Source organism: Poecilia formosa, unplaced genomic scaffold, assembly GCF_000485575.1.
Source record: "Poecilia formosa unplaced genomic scaffold, Poecilia_formosa-5.1.2 Scaffold135, whole genome shotgun sequence".
Taxonomy (NCBI): domain Eukaryota; kingdom Metazoa; phylum Chordata; class Actinopteri; order Cyprinodontiformes; family Poeciliidae; genus Poecilia; species Poecilia formosa.
The window spans coordinates 419,482-435,560 of record NW_006800074.1 but is presented as its reverse complement, the minus strand read 5'-3'; the positions used below and the strand labels follow the sequence as shown (position 1 = coordinate 435,560).

The 16,079-nt window shown below is 38.5% G+C and overlaps 1 protein-coding gene across 20 annotated transcripts in view; it reads left to right on the top strand.

Moving 5' to 3' along the window:
- Positions 1–16,079, top strand: part of LOC103145049 (membrane-associated guanylate kinase, WW and PDZ domain-containing protein 1-like) — a 98,582-nt gene that overhangs the window by 60,955 nt on the left and 21,548 nt on the right. For 4 of the 20 annotated variants that reach the window (XM_016676518.1, XM_016676516.1, XM_016676529.1 and 1 more), the window contains 10 exons: positions 1,130–1,318; positions 2,688–2,955; positions 3,249–3,296; positions 3,570–3,652; positions 4,209–4,247; positions 6,834–6,891; positions 7,107–7,219; positions 8,799–8,921; positions 9,431–9,616; positions 9,804–10,415. In XM_016676518.1, the coding sequence (XP_016532004.1) occupies positions 1,130–1,318; positions 2,688–2,955; positions 3,249–3,296; positions 3,570–3,652; positions 4,209–4,247; positions 6,834–6,891; positions 7,107–7,219; positions 8,799–8,921; positions 9,431–9,616; positions 9,804–10,415 (1,719 nt within the window). The remainder of the gene's footprint in view (positions 1–1,129; positions 1,319–2,687; positions 2,956–3,248; positions 3,297–3,569; positions 3,653–4,208; positions 4,248–6,833; positions 6,892–7,106; positions 7,220–8,798; positions 8,922–9,430; positions 9,617–9,803; positions 10,416–16,079) is intronic. The other 16 variants (XM_016676532.1, XM_016676526.1, XM_016676533.1 and 13 more) reach the window with 11 other exon arrangements.

The window sequence follows — 16,079 nt, the reverse complement described above, 5'->3', positions numbered from 1 at the left end:
TGTTATCAGGAAGTTTTCATTCAGTAACTCAGGATTGTTTATTGTAATCCTATATTTGCCTTTGAATGCTAAGTTTTATACTTGAATTTTTTGGCAATGTTGAGAGGATTTATTTAGACTTTTCTGCATTATTTAGCCTCTTCAGAGCCTTCATATGTTTTCAGTCTGTCACAGATAGTATTACTGATAGCAGTACAATTTGGACAATGCCTGTTTTGTTTTGTTTTTTTCTTGGAAAAAGTTATTAAAAACAAGTTTTTGTCTAAATTAAGGTGAATTCATGGTTCCTTTTCACACATACTGTAACCGGTAGTGCTTATGATTAAAAAAAATAATAATTATGTGATCAGTATCGGTGATCGGCTCTCATGGGTGATCAGAATCGGAATCGGCAGAAAAAAACCTGATCGGCACATCTCTAATATAAATCTAAAGTAGTTGTGGGTAATAAGTGCAGTGAGACTCCAACAAAGTGGCCAAATATTAAGTTGGATTAGAAAATATTTATTTCAGTCATTAGAGACGCGGCTTGGAATTTGGATAAATTACTTGTAAATATCTCTGGCCTATGCAACCGTCATGTCATCCATCAACAGATGTGTAAAATATCAAAGTGTCTGAAACATGTCGACTACTTTCCACTGAGTAAATTATAAATTAGCAGGATTTTCTGTTTGAAGTTTCCACAATCAGCTCACACATGGCTGCTTGCATGAAAGGACAGCCATGCATGCACATACATGGTTGAGGCAGTCTGATCATTCATAAAATTCATAAAATTTGAATTCATAAAATTTGTAAGGCAATAACAATAATAACCAAAGTTTCAGCTTGATCAAGCCAAATATTGTAAGTTGAGCCACAATGCTTTCAGAGTTTTCATAGTACAGACATAACACAAGCGGGAACACTCTGGGTTTCTCACCAGCTGCTTATGTCTCGGGATTGTAGTCACACTGTAGTCCGGCTTCGTGTCTCTTACTCTCCACACAAGATTATGTGCAGATCCCCTGGCTGCTTTTTCTTTGTCCCCCTGCACTGCCTGTTTTTATCCCTGGCTTCTTCTCTTCATCCCCTTCCCTCTCCCTCTCCGTCTCTCAAGCATGCTAATGTCCTCCTTGTTGCCTAGGTAACTATTATGGGACCCCAAAGCCTCCAAGGCAGCCCATCATTGGGACAGTGACTCTCAGTGATGCGGGCTCCCATCCGTCTACCCCGAAGCGCACCAAGTCCTACCATGACATGCAAAAAGTCCATGTAGTGCCTGCTGACGACGACGATGACGACCAGGCCACGGAAATGAACAACAGTTTTACAGGTGAGGGCATTGCTGCGCCCCTCCTGTCTCTCTGTGTTTGTCAAAGTGCATGATTGTTCGGCTCTCTTGGTCTGTGCATGTGTAGTGTTCTCCATCTCTGCTGAGTTTCCTAAACAACTCGTGCTTCTTTTGGAATGTCCTTTAAGTGCATATGTGCAAGAACATGATGAGGACTGCAGAAGGAGAGTGTCGGTGTTTGTATGTTTGTGGTTTGCTTCTCTGTTGTGGGATTATGGGTGTCTGGCAGTTACATCATGTTTTTGTGATGAAGAATCTTTTCCTCCCAACACTGCCATCTGTCTGTGAGGAGGTTGTGGTGGAGATGAATTCCACACCACATCACTCACGTCCTTATTCATTCTGATTTTATTCTGCCCCAACCTTTGTGTTTTTCTAAATTCTACACAATAAGTTGACTAAATGTGTTGCATTTCTGCATCTGGTAACAGAAGAGTTTTTAATGTCTAATGTTTTACAGACTGAAACTTGCAATCAATTGCAAAGATAACTGCTAAAAACCAAATTTTTCAACTTTTTTTTTTTTTTGCATTTTATGACATTGCAACCACAAACGTTTCGTGTTTATTGGGATTTTATGTGACAGACAACACAAAGTATTAAGTCTGTCTGTCAATGCAATTTAAATGAATGTATTCAGCAAATGCTGTGCAAATGAAACACCAATTCATTAGATTTTTACATGTAGAAAATGTTATTTGTTCACTTCATAATTATACTCTACTTTGTTTGATAGTAAATTTCATACAATCCCAGTATTAAATTTGTCGCTGTAATGTGGAGAAAATCTAAAAAAGACCAAGGCTTATAAACACTCTCGCAAACGACTGTATTTCCCATGCTTGTCTTCAACCTGTTTGGAGTGTGAGGGACGTCTGCTTTTATTTTCTTTCTTCTTTGATGCTTTGAATCTTTTCACTCAGTTTATCCCCCTGCCGGGCTGCCTGCGTTGCATTTGCATTTGAGCAGCCAGTGAAAGGCCTGGAGAAGTGTTGGAGTTTAACTAGCCAAAATGGGGAAAGCAAGTAGGAATAAGGGGTTGGTCTAGCCTAAATAGAGAAAAAACAAAACAAAAAAAAAACACTTACTGCTAGGGAGGCAAAATGGGTGGGGGTCAAATTGAGTTAGGGACTGTTGCTGTAGGAATTAACATATCCTGTTACCCCTTTACTTACACTAGTAATAATCTAGAGGTAAACTGGGGGAAGGGAATTTCTGGGAGTTTGATGTGACTGAAGTTGCATGAAATTAGTGAGCACGTCAGTTTCTTCCATCTTGCATGCACAAAACAAACTATGATTTTTTTTCTCCCGTTTCTCTTGTTCCGTGTCGTGCTCATTGTGTCACCCAGGATCCTTAGTGCGTAGTCTGTTCCCCTCTCCTTTGTTGTGCACAGGTAACCCTAACGACCAGGACGAGAGCCGCAGCGGCATCCTCCGGCCGTACCCCGTACGTGATAATGCTCTACCCTGTGGTCTGAACAATGCAGCCACTTCCACTGCAGAGAGCGGGCAGCAGACGCTTGCAGAGCCCCAAGTCTCTCCAGAGGACCCTCTGGGACCGCTGCCCGAAAACTGGGAGATGGCCTACACCGAGAACGGGGAACTGTACTTCATAGAGTATGTATCCACATCTTGAACGGTTTAAAAGTTGTGTCTGTTGAACGCAGCCTTGGCAGTGCCTGAGTAAGTCTTTCTCTTTTTAGCCTCTGCTGTATGTGTTTCCACTCTGTTTTATTTCCACTTTTGCTGCTTTTGTTGGCCTATTGGCCTGTCTTTCACAATGATTTGGTTTGTCGGCTTGCCCAGCCCCCTGGGTGCAACTGGTTTCCTGTTAATCCCTGCATGTCCCGATCTCAAAAGGAGATCACATCCTGATTACCTGACTACCTCCACCTCTCTGTCCTCTGCAGCACGGCAAAGACTCTCCACCAGGACATGGCTGTGTGTTTTCAGAGCTTGTATGTGCATTTCTGCTATCACTAAATTGCAATTTGCTTTCACCTAGCAGTAGAGACAAAAAAAAAATCAGGTTGTTTATGGTTTCCTTACCTGTGTCCCCAATGTTCTTTCGTGTTTGCAGCAGGCGGCGTCTGTCTTCTGCAAACTTGCTGACATATTTTCTTTTTTGTCTAATTTTTATTGATGTGTTCAGGTGCCCCTGCTGTGCTTTGATATGACAGATTGTTTGCTTGCTGCTGAATTATTGTGTTGTTTTGTTTATTTCCTCTCAGCCACAACACAAAGACCACATCCTGGCTGGATCCTCGGTGTAGAGACAAAGCCCCCCGGCCTCTGGAAGAGTGTGATGATGATGGTAAGTCTCCAGACATTATTTAGAGCGTTACATTGTATATGCACAGTTCTGTGTAGTGGTTTAAAGACGTTATGGGCTCTCAGTTGTAGGTCTCTTCTTGTGTTTTGAGTGATGCCATTGTTGATTTCTAATAATGTTTTCGAGCTTTGATTTGGTTTCTTTTGCAACATTTCATGTGTTGGGAATGTGCCATAGATTTCTCATGAGGCTACTGTCATTGGAACTGACATATTCCTTCATAACAATAAAGAAGTGCTTTATGAAATCCAAATGACACTTGAGTTATGTGCAGTGTTGTGAAATTGCACCATCAAGTGGTGAAATAAAAAGGAAACACATCACTTCTTTAGATTGCCAAAAGGCTGCTGTAAAATTTCAGGTTAACCCATTTCTAAGGGTCTCCTGTTCCCCTGTTTTTCTTTCTCTGGATTGTCACCTCATTCCTTATTTGCTCTCGATTCCTCCATTCCTAACCAACTTTTTTTCTTCCATGCATATTTTTTTCTATTCCTCATTTTATTTTCACCTGTGTTTCATCCTGCTTTCAATATTGGAGAAGAAGGGATACATACGGAAGACCTGGAGAGTGATCTAGGTACGGTTTTATGATTTTGTGTTTAAACTGTAACATATTACACAGGATTTCTTTTCCTTATTCAGGTAGATAAAACAGAAAAATCGCAGTCATTAAAACTCGTCTTTTTTGTAATCTTTTATTCCCTTATGTATTTTTGTTCTTCGAGACATTGTTGTGACGTATAATCTTCACACAAAAAGCACATTTTTGTTTGATTGATTTATTTCTTTGTTGTATTAATACGTGTTGTAATAAATCTTTTCATATAAATGAAAAACCTACTTTAGTCACCCTAAATAGTGCCACAATTGTAAGGAAATGTATTAGTGGGTTGAACATCTGCTTAGAGGTTGCACTTATGGAAAAACTGCATTTTTTTTGCATATTCTGCTACTGATTGTTGTTTGGTGGTGAATATGGATGTTTGAAGAAACAGAGCTCATTGACAAATTACCAGATTATGCATTTAACAAGTATTAGCATCACTAGAAGACAACAGTTGTGTACAGTGTCCTCATGCACAGTCAAGTTTAGTTTGTGATTTAATTTGACAAAGAAAACCATTTTCCAATTCAAGGGAACACAACTGGTTGCATCGAGTCATTGACTTGAAGTATTCACTCCTCCTGGACTACCATGTAGTGACAGTATACAATCGCTTGCACTGTCGAGGACTTTAAAGTAATCCTTCATACTGTGCATGCATGCAGTGACAGTGGAGAGGATAAATTCCACTTTAATAGAAAGAAACTTCCAGCAGATCCTGGCTCAGTACGATCAGCCATCTGCTACAACCAACTGGTGGTTTGAGAAGACAAAGCAGAATGTGCAAAAAAGAAACAGAAAAACTACCACAGGACTACTTATGTTAATGAAAAGTAAAAAGCTACTAGCAGGAGAGGGAGAACATTTAGCTGTTGGCAGCATTGTCTCAGTTAATGGCTCCTTCCAGGACGGTGTTACGGCTAAACGGAACATCATACCAGGTGTAGAAAGTCACAAGTCATCTAATGTGGTCGTGTTGGTTAGTCTTGTGCAAACGGCGTGCTCAATCTGACCCCAGGAGTGTTCAGCATGGTGGAAGTCAGGACTGCAGGCAGACCGTTCCATCCTCCCCACTCCCAAATTCTGGAGGATCTTTGAGATAAATACTGACCTGTAGGGGCAGCCATTGGGATCTTAAAATATTTAGTTCAGTTACTGAGAATAAAGCCAATGATTGCCACTGATTACAGAATCTCATCCTGATATTTATCTGCATTGACATTTTCAACGTTGACAACTTGTCTTATTGTAAGGGAGGGAGATTCCACCCCACACATCGCACTGCTTCAACCAAAAGCTGTGTGGCTTTGAGAGAAAGTATTTCACAATTTTTTGTTTATTTTTATTTTTTTAAGGATGCAACACACATGCTCAAACCTGCTACTTAAAGTACAAAGGGATATACCTCTCAATTGTGGCATCATTTGAATTAAACATGTCTTGTACCGGTATATAATTTGACATCAAGAACCATTTTTACTACCAAGAAAAAGTCAAGAAAACACAAATTTCCTTACTTCGTGTGCTAAGTTTATGTATTATTTTGAATCACCTGGTGTGGCCACAGATACAATAGATATAAGTATGGTGCATACCAGGGGTAAACTTGAACAGCTGGTCAGAACAATGTGCTCTAACGAGGAAGACTGAGGGAAAAAATGTGAATAAGTTAACCTTTAAAGAAATTTCAGGGTCAGAGGTTTACATATGTTTATAATTTGAATGAATGTTAGCTTGATGTTGGACTTTTGATGACTGATTTGAACAAATATTCTTTCAGCAGAATCTTAAAACAACACAACACTGAAGTTGTTAAAAAATAAATTAATAATTAGTTTAACTCATTCTGGTTTTGATTAAAACCACAGAGTCAAAAATTGTACAAGTGGGCTCAAACATTTTCCCACATCCTCACTATTTTTTGGTTTTATGTTCCTTGGAAAGACGCACCTCAATTGTTAAAAATACTAAGCAGCTACTGGGAAATTCCAGCTGAACATCTCATAAAGCATTTAAGCATAGTTTAAAAAGTCACATCAAAAATGAAGGATGCTCACCCTGAAGTAAAGCAAATCTTCTATAGTTTGTCTAGCTCTTTATTTGTTCTGCAATGTTCATGCCTATGTAAAATACCTTTTTTTATCTCTCTGTTTTTTGTAAAATTTTGGCTATAATGAAAATAATTATTGTAGCCATAAAGAACATAATGGTCCTTAAACAAATGGGGTGTATTTAACTGAACTAATAAAAGTAAAACATGGATCCATTAAAAGTTGTAAGAGTTCTTGGCGTCCAATCAGTTCTTGCTATGATCTCATAAAATACAGTAGTAAAATGGTTGTAGAGTAATTTGTTGTTATTGGTTGTAATTTTGAGGTCATATTTTGGACTATTTCAACTTCGATTAAAAAAAAAAAACATGTTCTGACAAACTATGCTGGAAGCAGAAAAAAAGACAAATAAAGATCACTCTAAACCAACCACTGGTCTTATCTCATCTGTGCTAATGACTGAGAAAGGAGTGTTTATGTCTAATGCTGTGTGCTCTCTGTATTCCAGAGCTGCCTCCAGGATGGGAGAGAATAGATGACCCGGTGTATGGAGTGTATTATGTGGAGTAAGTTAATCACCTCATTAACACATCACTTCATAAATACAAACGTGGGTTCTGTCACTTTTAAAGTCCTCTTGCAAATCCGGTCATTCTTTTCCATAAAAACATACTGGTGGAGCTTTTTTTTTTCTTTTTCTTTTTTTTTTCTGACATTACAGGTACAATTATGTTTTATATCACTGTGATTTCTTTCTTTATCCTATGTTTGTCTTCCAAAGCCATATAAACAGGAAGACCCAGTATGAGAACCCAGTGTTGGAGGCGCGGCGTCAAAAAATCCTGGAACAGCAGCAACCGCCGCAGCCTCCAGAAGGTGAGCGGTATATCCGAGGTTCGTTTCCTGCCCATTTCTTTCTTTCTTCATGTCTGTCAGTGTCATGTCCTTCTTGTTCGTCTGGTGTTTGCCAGGAGTTGGGCCAGAATTTATTATTCCTCATTGTTCTGTTTTTTTTTTGTTTGTTTGTTTGTTTGTTTTTTCTTTTTTTTTGTTGTTGTTGCTTTTAACCTGTTCTCTCCAAATAATAATAATAATAAAAAAATAATAAGGTTTTCCAAATTTTGCTACTTGTGGTTTTACCAAAATTAAGCTGGCCCAAGTCCTAGTGTTGTCTTTAAAGTTCAGGTTTTAATTTATGTGTTTTTTAGCCATAAATACCATTTTGTATTTGATCATCATAGTATCACATCATTATAAACAAAGGGGGGATGTTCACTTTTTCTCTGTTGTTGTAAAACTGTGATGTTTGAACTGAATACTACTCGTACTTATAATTCTAGTGAATGTAATTTTAGTGTATGTCTGTGTAAAATACCTTTTTTTATCTCTCCAATTTTTGTAAAATTTTGGTTATAATGAAAGTAATTATTGTATGTAAATTAGAGTATTACCAAAAAGGTCACTAATTTCAATAATTGGATTCAAAAAGAGACATTTGTGATTTTTGTTTTTGCTTATTTTGATGATAATGGCTTATAGAATTAAATGTGATGAAAAATGTAGATAAACAGAAATGGGACCCTGGTGTTGTAGTGGACATGGCCGCTTTGGGTTCAATTCCCAACCTGAGATCTTTTCTCTTTGGTAAATGCCAATAAAGCCACTAGTGCCACAAAGAAATTTTAAAAAAATAAATAAGAACAAAACTTCATTTGTTTAATTCAAAAGTGGCCGCCTACTGAAAAGTACATCCATTTCCTCTACAGGACGTGCATTCATTACGCTGTCAGGTCTCCTAGTGTATGAATTCCTGCATCAGTGAGGTGTGGGATGGAGGCTGTTAGCCTGTGATTCTGCTGAGTTGTTGAAGAAACTCTGGTTGCTTTACCAGCAGCACTCAGCTCATCTGCACTGTGGATTCTGGTGACTCTCATCTGCTTCTGGATCATGATACTTAGTTTCTCTCTACTCAGTTTTTACTTTTGTCAAGATTTGGCAGGTGCCACGTCCTGCTGGGAAAATTAATCAGCATGAAGTTGTCTTGCATTTCTTGTTAACAGCTGTGCTGACTTTGGACTTATTAAAGCACGTTGGACCAACAACACCACGTACCGTGATTCCCAAAGCACTGCTGACTGTTGAAACGTTCCCTGTTACTGTGAGATCAAATGCAACATTTACATCCATCTAAAAAGAGGACTTTGTGATGTTTACATTTTTCAGAAAAAATTGAGCTGTAAGCCATAATCATCAAAATTAATCAGTTAAGCACTTGAAATAATTCTACGTGTAACGAACCTATCCAAGTTTCACTTTTTGAAATAGTTACTTGAATAAATGGATACATGCAGAGTTTGCTTTAAGCTCTGTGTTTATTGTGTGCTGTTTATGTGTGTTCATGTTACATATAAATAAATTCAGCACGCGTACGGTAAGTATGGGATTAAAGTGGGAATGACCGATGTGTGTGCAGAGTGGATAGAGGAACACTCATCAGCAGCAGCTCCACTGGCAAGCTATGCTCCAAACCACCTGGAGACCTACAGGGACCCACAAGTCCCACCAGCTCTACCTCCTGGCCCGGTTGGAGTTAAGAGTGAGTCTCACTTGTAGATATTTCTACTTGATTTTACTAATGTGGCATGTGTGACAGGTTACTTTTTATAGTGCTACTTGGTTTTGTCCAGCAAATGAAATTATATATCCTGGCAGTAGAATATTTTACATATTTTTTTTTTCTTTAATCGGATTTTGAATCATCGTATATGCTTATTTGTTTTATTGCTGTTTTATTATATTTATTTATATTTATACTTTTTTTTTCTTAATTTATCTTAATTTCACCATTCTTATCAGGATATATGTATATTATGGCTACCTTGAGCTTTTCTTCAGTCCTTTAAACCAACATCACTACTACACATTTCCATACATTTATGTTTTTCCACTCATAATTAATCATAACTTCCTTCTTCCTCCATATTGTAGTCAATTTCCATTGTCTTTCATAAATACTTTGTGCTCCCTATGTAATTTATTGTTGATTATATGCAGTTTTGTGCTCTTTGGACCCAGAGTTTATGAGTTGTTGTTTGCTTTCTCCAGGAGGGAAACCTTTCTTCACCAGAAATCCTGCAGAGCTGAAAGGAACCTTCATCAATACCAAGCTGAAGAAAAGCCGCCGTGGATTCGGCTTCACGGTAGTTGGAGGTGACGAGCCTGATGAGTTCCTGCAGATCAAAAGTCTGGTCCTGGACGGGCCTGCAGCTGTGGATGGCAAAATGGAGACAGGTGTAGTACACAGCCTTCATCAAAAGAGGGCACTGCTTTCATTCAGAAACCCACAAAGGTGTTTTTGAACAACTTACCTTTGAAATGTCACTACTGTGTAACTAATAGGAGATGTAACAAACAGTTACAAATGAGTTTTTACTGGCCAATAGAAACATTGCTGAAGATGCCGTCTTCCTTTTCACAGGCGACGTGATCGTCAGTGTGAATGACACCATCGTGCTGGGCTACACTCATGCACAGGTGGTGAAGATTTTCCAGTCCATCCCTATCGGCTCAATGGTGGACCTATCCTTATGCCGTGGCTATCCGCTGCCGTTTGACCCCGATGACCCCAACACCAGCCTAGTGACATCCGTGGCGATCTTGGACAAAGAGCCGATCATTGTCAATGGACAAGAGACTTTTGACGCACCCACCAACCAGGCCGGACCCATCAATGGAATGCGAGAGCCACGGCCGCACAGCCCCCTGGCTGAGGTAGCCTCCAATGGTTCACACGGCTACTCCAGTGATGTGGTCACCCTGGCTTCAGCCATTGCCACCCAGCCAGAACTGATCACCATCCACATGGAGAAGGGAGACAAAGGGTTTGGGTTCACCATCGCTGACAGTCTGACGGGAGGCGGACAGAGGGTCAAGCAGATCGTGGACTATCCACGGTGCCGTGGCCTGAAAGAGGGGGACATCCTGATGGAGGTCAACAAGAGAAATGTCCAGAATATGAGCCACAACCAAGTGGTGGATCTGCTCAGCAAATGTCCGAGAGGCAGCGAAGTCACCATGTTAGTGCAAAGAGGTACGTGTGACATCTCAGTGTATGAAGATGATGAATGTCTGCAGGAAGTGAAGTTTTGACATGACATGCCGCGAGATGAAGTGCACAAGAGAACAATAGCTTAATCTGCTGAATAGACAACTGTCTGAATAGTTGGCAAGTAGAGAGTGACACAATGAAATGGAGAAGAGAGAGAAAGAGAGTGGGCTGCAGGATGAAAACGCTCAGACTGGATAGGATGGGAGGGGGAAAGGTACAGAGGCAGCAGGATGAGATGAGGGTGGGGGTACAGGAGTGTGAGAAAGAGTGGGAGGAAGGGTAAAGAGTCAAGATGGATGAATGATGGGGAGAAAATTGCTGCGCATTAGGTCAGAGGCTCGTAGATCACTGGTAAATGTTTGTCACCTTAAACTGCCCCTGCAATAGTTGGATGTGTTTCACATGTTTCCACACCTAATCACTACCTGACATGAAGTAGAGTGGATCAAGCTTTGTCTTCGTTTGTGGATTAATGTGCTTTCCACATAATGGTTCATGTTATATTCACTGTTGAAATCACGTATAACAGTGTCTTACAAAAGTAAAGAGAGAAAATCTTCAGGCTTTGAGCCACATCTCAAAAGTTTTTCAGCTTCAATAACAGCAAAAGGTGGTTCTGAAAAAAGCATTGACTCAAGGGATGAATACAGGATTCATGCTCCACTTTTCAGACTTTTCAGACTTTTATTTGTAAAACAAACAAAAAAGCCTCCCTATTTTCTTTTTTCTACTTAACAATTATGCACTATTGTTTGTTCACGGGTCGCATAGAATCCTAGTAAAATGTGTTAAAGTTGTGCACCTAACGTGAGAACGTGAAAACATTCAAGAGGTAAGGCACTTTAATGTATGGAGCTTTCGGAAAGGCCTTCATTTCCAGGCTTATAAATAGACTCCGAGTTTCTACAAACTGTACTTCTTGCCTGTTCAATCAGTACACTTGTTCTTCTCTAGAAGATGTCAAAAAAGAAAAAAAAACATGAGCTAAAGAATAAAGTATTCAAACAGACACAAGCATGCAAGGTTCCTCAGATTCCTCTACCTTAAATTTCTAACCACGTGATTGCTGTATTGAAGGCAGCTTGGGATATGCACCACACATCAATTATGAGATCTAATGAGTTGACCTTGTGCACTGCTGCTGGAATAACTGCTGTATTGTGTTAAATGTCAGCATCATTACGAACCTCTGTGTGTGGGTGTGTGTGAAGGATAGAGAAGACGAATAGTACAGAAACAAGCTCTGAGGGCAAAAGCACAGAGGGAATAAATGAGAGGATAAATGGGTTGGAGGCTCCAGAAGTCACCGGAGCTGGCAGGGTGACTGGCAGGTTCGTAGATCATATCTGCTGGCTTTAACACCAACCTGTAATAACTGTGTGTTCAGGTGAGTGACTAGGTGATAAGGGACACACAGTACCCTTCTAGGGGTAAGCGGGAGGTCGGGGTGGAGACACTCCTATTTCCAAGTGTTTGTTTGGATGCTTTCAATTTCAAATATAAGAAATAAGCAACTAATCTGGCAGGGCATTTTGTGCAAATTTTCAGTGACATTTGTTGTGGGTTTTTCCAGAAATGTTTAATTTCCAACCTATCCATGTGTACTTTGTCTATAAATTATAGATCAAACTGCAACTTGTAGACAAAGTTATTGGATTGAAGGATTGAACTGATGGGATTGCTAATGCTAATTCCATCAGTTCTGGTCTGTGTAATACTAATGACAGAAAAACTGCAGAGCCATAAAGACCAAAACAGATTGTGAAAGCAGTTGATTATCAGTTAGTAAGGTGCTGTAATTATCAGGCAAAAATTTAGCTAGCGTCCACAATAATAAAGAACTAAATAAAAAATGCAGTGGAGAGTTTTCATTTTCATTGGGATACTTTTTTTTTCCATACATGTCATTTTCCTCTTAGCTTAATTACTTTACAGATATAAGTAACTCTGAATAAGTCCTGTTACACTATTGTGTCCTTGCTTATGCCTTTGTATTTCAGTAATGTGCAGAACTACTCAGTTCAAAGTAATTCACACTCCTGCAATGCCTTCTGCCACATCTGATTATGAATAGATCTGAAGCCAAAGCAGGCTGCCTTTTCCCTTTTTTTTTTTTTTTTTTTTTTTTACCCTGACTGCGCCAACAGAATTCATAAGTTTGAACAGAAATAATAAAATGTAGCACAAGTGTTGCGTCTGAGATGCCGTGGAACATATGCACAACATATGCAAAAGTTGCTCAGCAGGCACAGCAACGACCTCTCATTGTGTAATTTAGATGCTTTGTCTATAGATTCACTCACCTCATCATGCTGAATACCAGAAGTACATGATAGGGCATTCAGATATGTTTCCATATTAATTTCCTTCACTATAACTTGACAACTCTAGGAAACCAATTTACAAAATAAACTTTATTTCTTCATGTTTAGACCTACATAAAATGTGTTTTCTGATACACTTAATATACATGATGAGACAGCAGCTTTAGATATGTAGTAACAGTAAATTGCATGAACAGAAAAATAATTGTAAATAATAAATTTATCATAGAAGAAACTTCTGCTGTATTTAATGAAACTCTCTGAAAGCTCCTGCCAATGAGATTTCTGGTTGACTTTACGGTTGAGGATTCATCTGTGAGTTTATTCTCACTCCAGAGCTGGTGTGTTGGTCAACTGTAGCTAAAAACAGAGTTGTAAGAGGAGTGCATGGGAATAAGAGGAGCAGGGATCATGCTTTGAAGGAGTGGAGGGGGAGGATTAGAGAAGAGAGAGGGTGAGATTTGCTGAGCAGAGCGGGAAGTTCACCAAAGGGAAGCGTGTATGAGAGGATTGGTTTCGGAGATGTACAGGAGACAGATAGCAGGGGGAGAAAGAGGATGAGGAGGAGGAGGAGGAATAAGGTAGGCTTCCATCGAGAGAAGAAAAAGCCCTAATCTGTTTATCAGCAATTCATCAATCTCTGCTGTCTGACTCAGAGTGAGCAGACTCAGCTTTTAAGAGGAAAAAAAGACTACAAAATGCAAGATTTTTTTATTTTTTTTATTTTATTTTTTTTAGGTGACAGCTGTCTATACAAAATATGAGGTACACATGCTACTACAGCTCTACTTGGTGAGGAGATGCTTAAAACCTGAACTTCACATAAGTTAAAGATTTTTTTTCAAAGATTCACAGCAGGTTAAAAACATCCTCTGTGATTCATTTCTGTCTATCCTTGTCACTTTGACGGCATCATTCTAAACTGAACTTTGTAACTTTATACAAATAGAGCAGGAGCTGAAAATTATTCTGCAAAAAAAAAAAAAATAAATAAAAAAGACTAACTGATATAGATCATGGAACGATAAAGGAACAGGGATGCCTGAATGTTTTGCAATCATGTCTGGGTAGCTGTGTTTAAAAAAAACAAACAAACAAACAGTGAGTTAAAAAGTTAAGTATTAAGAACTCAGCCATATAACTCAAAAATAGAAATGAAATGCCGATCGATCATACGTTATAGTGTGTAGATCAGTTTCAGCTGGCTGCTGATGGGGTTTCGTCACAAGAACTGCATCCTACATCCTTTTAAAAAGACAACTTCTAGTTTTTAATGAATAGCTACAATGGGGAATATGTTGTCAATCTAAAAAATGATTTTACCTCTGATTTTAGGTTTAAAGAAAAAAGAAAAACATAACAAAAGGAGAACGGATACATTTTATATAATGCAAGGGTGATATTTGTAAAAACAAATTAAGGCACCTACCTTCAGAAAAAATAGATCTAAAAATATTACTGGTACTTTTAATGTCATTCAAAGTAATTAGTCCATGTAAAAATAGCTAAAATCTACATTTTAGCCAGAGCTACTGTGAAAGATCGAGGTTGCAGACCCCCGCCCCAGGTCATTATGCCCTGAAGGGGTCGCCCGATTGCCTGTATCAATAATCTACTATTTGTTTCTGTTTTATGCTTTAATCACAGTCTATAAATTCTGTCTCACATCTTTCACACAGTAGTAGTTTTAGACACCAGAAGTTATGTTCACTTTTCTGGATTAACTTCACCAGATTGTACCTTAACAAATCAATGACATTTAATTAGGCTAATGTGTATAGCTTAGCTGACTTCTTTTGAAAGATAAACACTTTTCAAAATGCTGATCTATTTAAAATTCGGGTTTTTTTATATCATTGAATATCTCTTTAGAAATTATTTAATTGCAGAAAATGCAAATCTGCACCAGTGGATAGATTTTTATTCCAATTATTTTTTTTCTCCATTAAAAATATAATGATTAATTATGAGTAGTTTCTTTTTATTAAATAATTGTTTCATCACCTACAACATTAAAGATTGCATCAAGTGTTCTCACCCACTTAGGCGCTTCCCTGTAAAGGAGGGCAGGCCAGCTATAACTCCTCCATCTTGCCTTTCTGTCGTTGTTGCTATGACAATCTTGCAGAGTGCTTCTGTCCCCAGAGAAAAGGAGAAAAAGAGGAGAGAAAATAAAAAAAAGCAAAAGGAAGGGGAATAAAATCAAGAGGAAATGAATGTGGAGGAATGAACTGTTACGACAGCTTAACAAGACCAAATAATTTAGAGCAGATGAATGGAAAGGACAGCAGGATACTGGGACAATCTTGTATGGAGAGCAAGGACAATGGTTGACGGGCTTTATTTAATAAACCAAATCATTACTGACTTTTTTTCTTTCCTCTAACAAAATTGATAGAAAACCTGGAGGAAGGACTATTCACTCAATCCGTGTGGGCTCAGCTTGGAGTCACCAAGGCCACAGCCTCAGTAGCTCAGAGAAGTAAGGTCCATTCAAGCTGCTGCAGATTCACTTTGAAAAGGATGAAAGAATGATAAACCTGCGTACATCGTTTGTGCCCACTCAACAACATCTATATGTTGTTTGGCCTGAATATTTAACGTTTTCGCCACTTATGAATGAAAATAAAAAAACTTGTTTTTTAGAGATAAGAAAAAACAATCAATTAATGTCATCTTTTTCTGACATTACTTGAAAGATGGTAATAAATTCCTGGAAAAAAAAAAGCATTATAAAAATAAACCTTACTCTATGCTACATCAAAAGCATTGACAAAACAATTATATGCTGCATATGCTATAATTCCTTAGTGTTTCAGACACACCTCCCTACTATTTTACGAATAACATTTTCATTCTGTGAAATAAAGAGGATCCTCCTCTGTCGTCAGCATGAATGCAGATATTTTTTGTAGTTTTTCTCCCCACCTTTACAACAAATAGATCCGCACAGCATCGGTCTCTAAACAATCGTTGTTTTACGCATTTGCCTTGTCAGGTTTGTGAATACTTTGGTTAAAAAGCCTTTATGCAAGTGTCCAGTTTTCTGTTTTTGTTGGTATTTTGTTTAGTATCTTAGGCTGCAGAACTGCTTGACGTTACATTTCTCATTCTAATAGAACCAGCATGAGTTGCTCAATAGTTTAAACTCCAGTTATTATCCACAATATTCCTCAAAAAATATTTCCATTGCAGGATGTGTTTGTGTTTGTTTGTACTTGCATTTTCAAAGTGCAGTTCACGCCACACTGTTCAACTCCCCGTGTAAACCTGCAAAAACCTGCAATCTTTTATTTCGGTGTTGTAATCTTGCAATTATTTT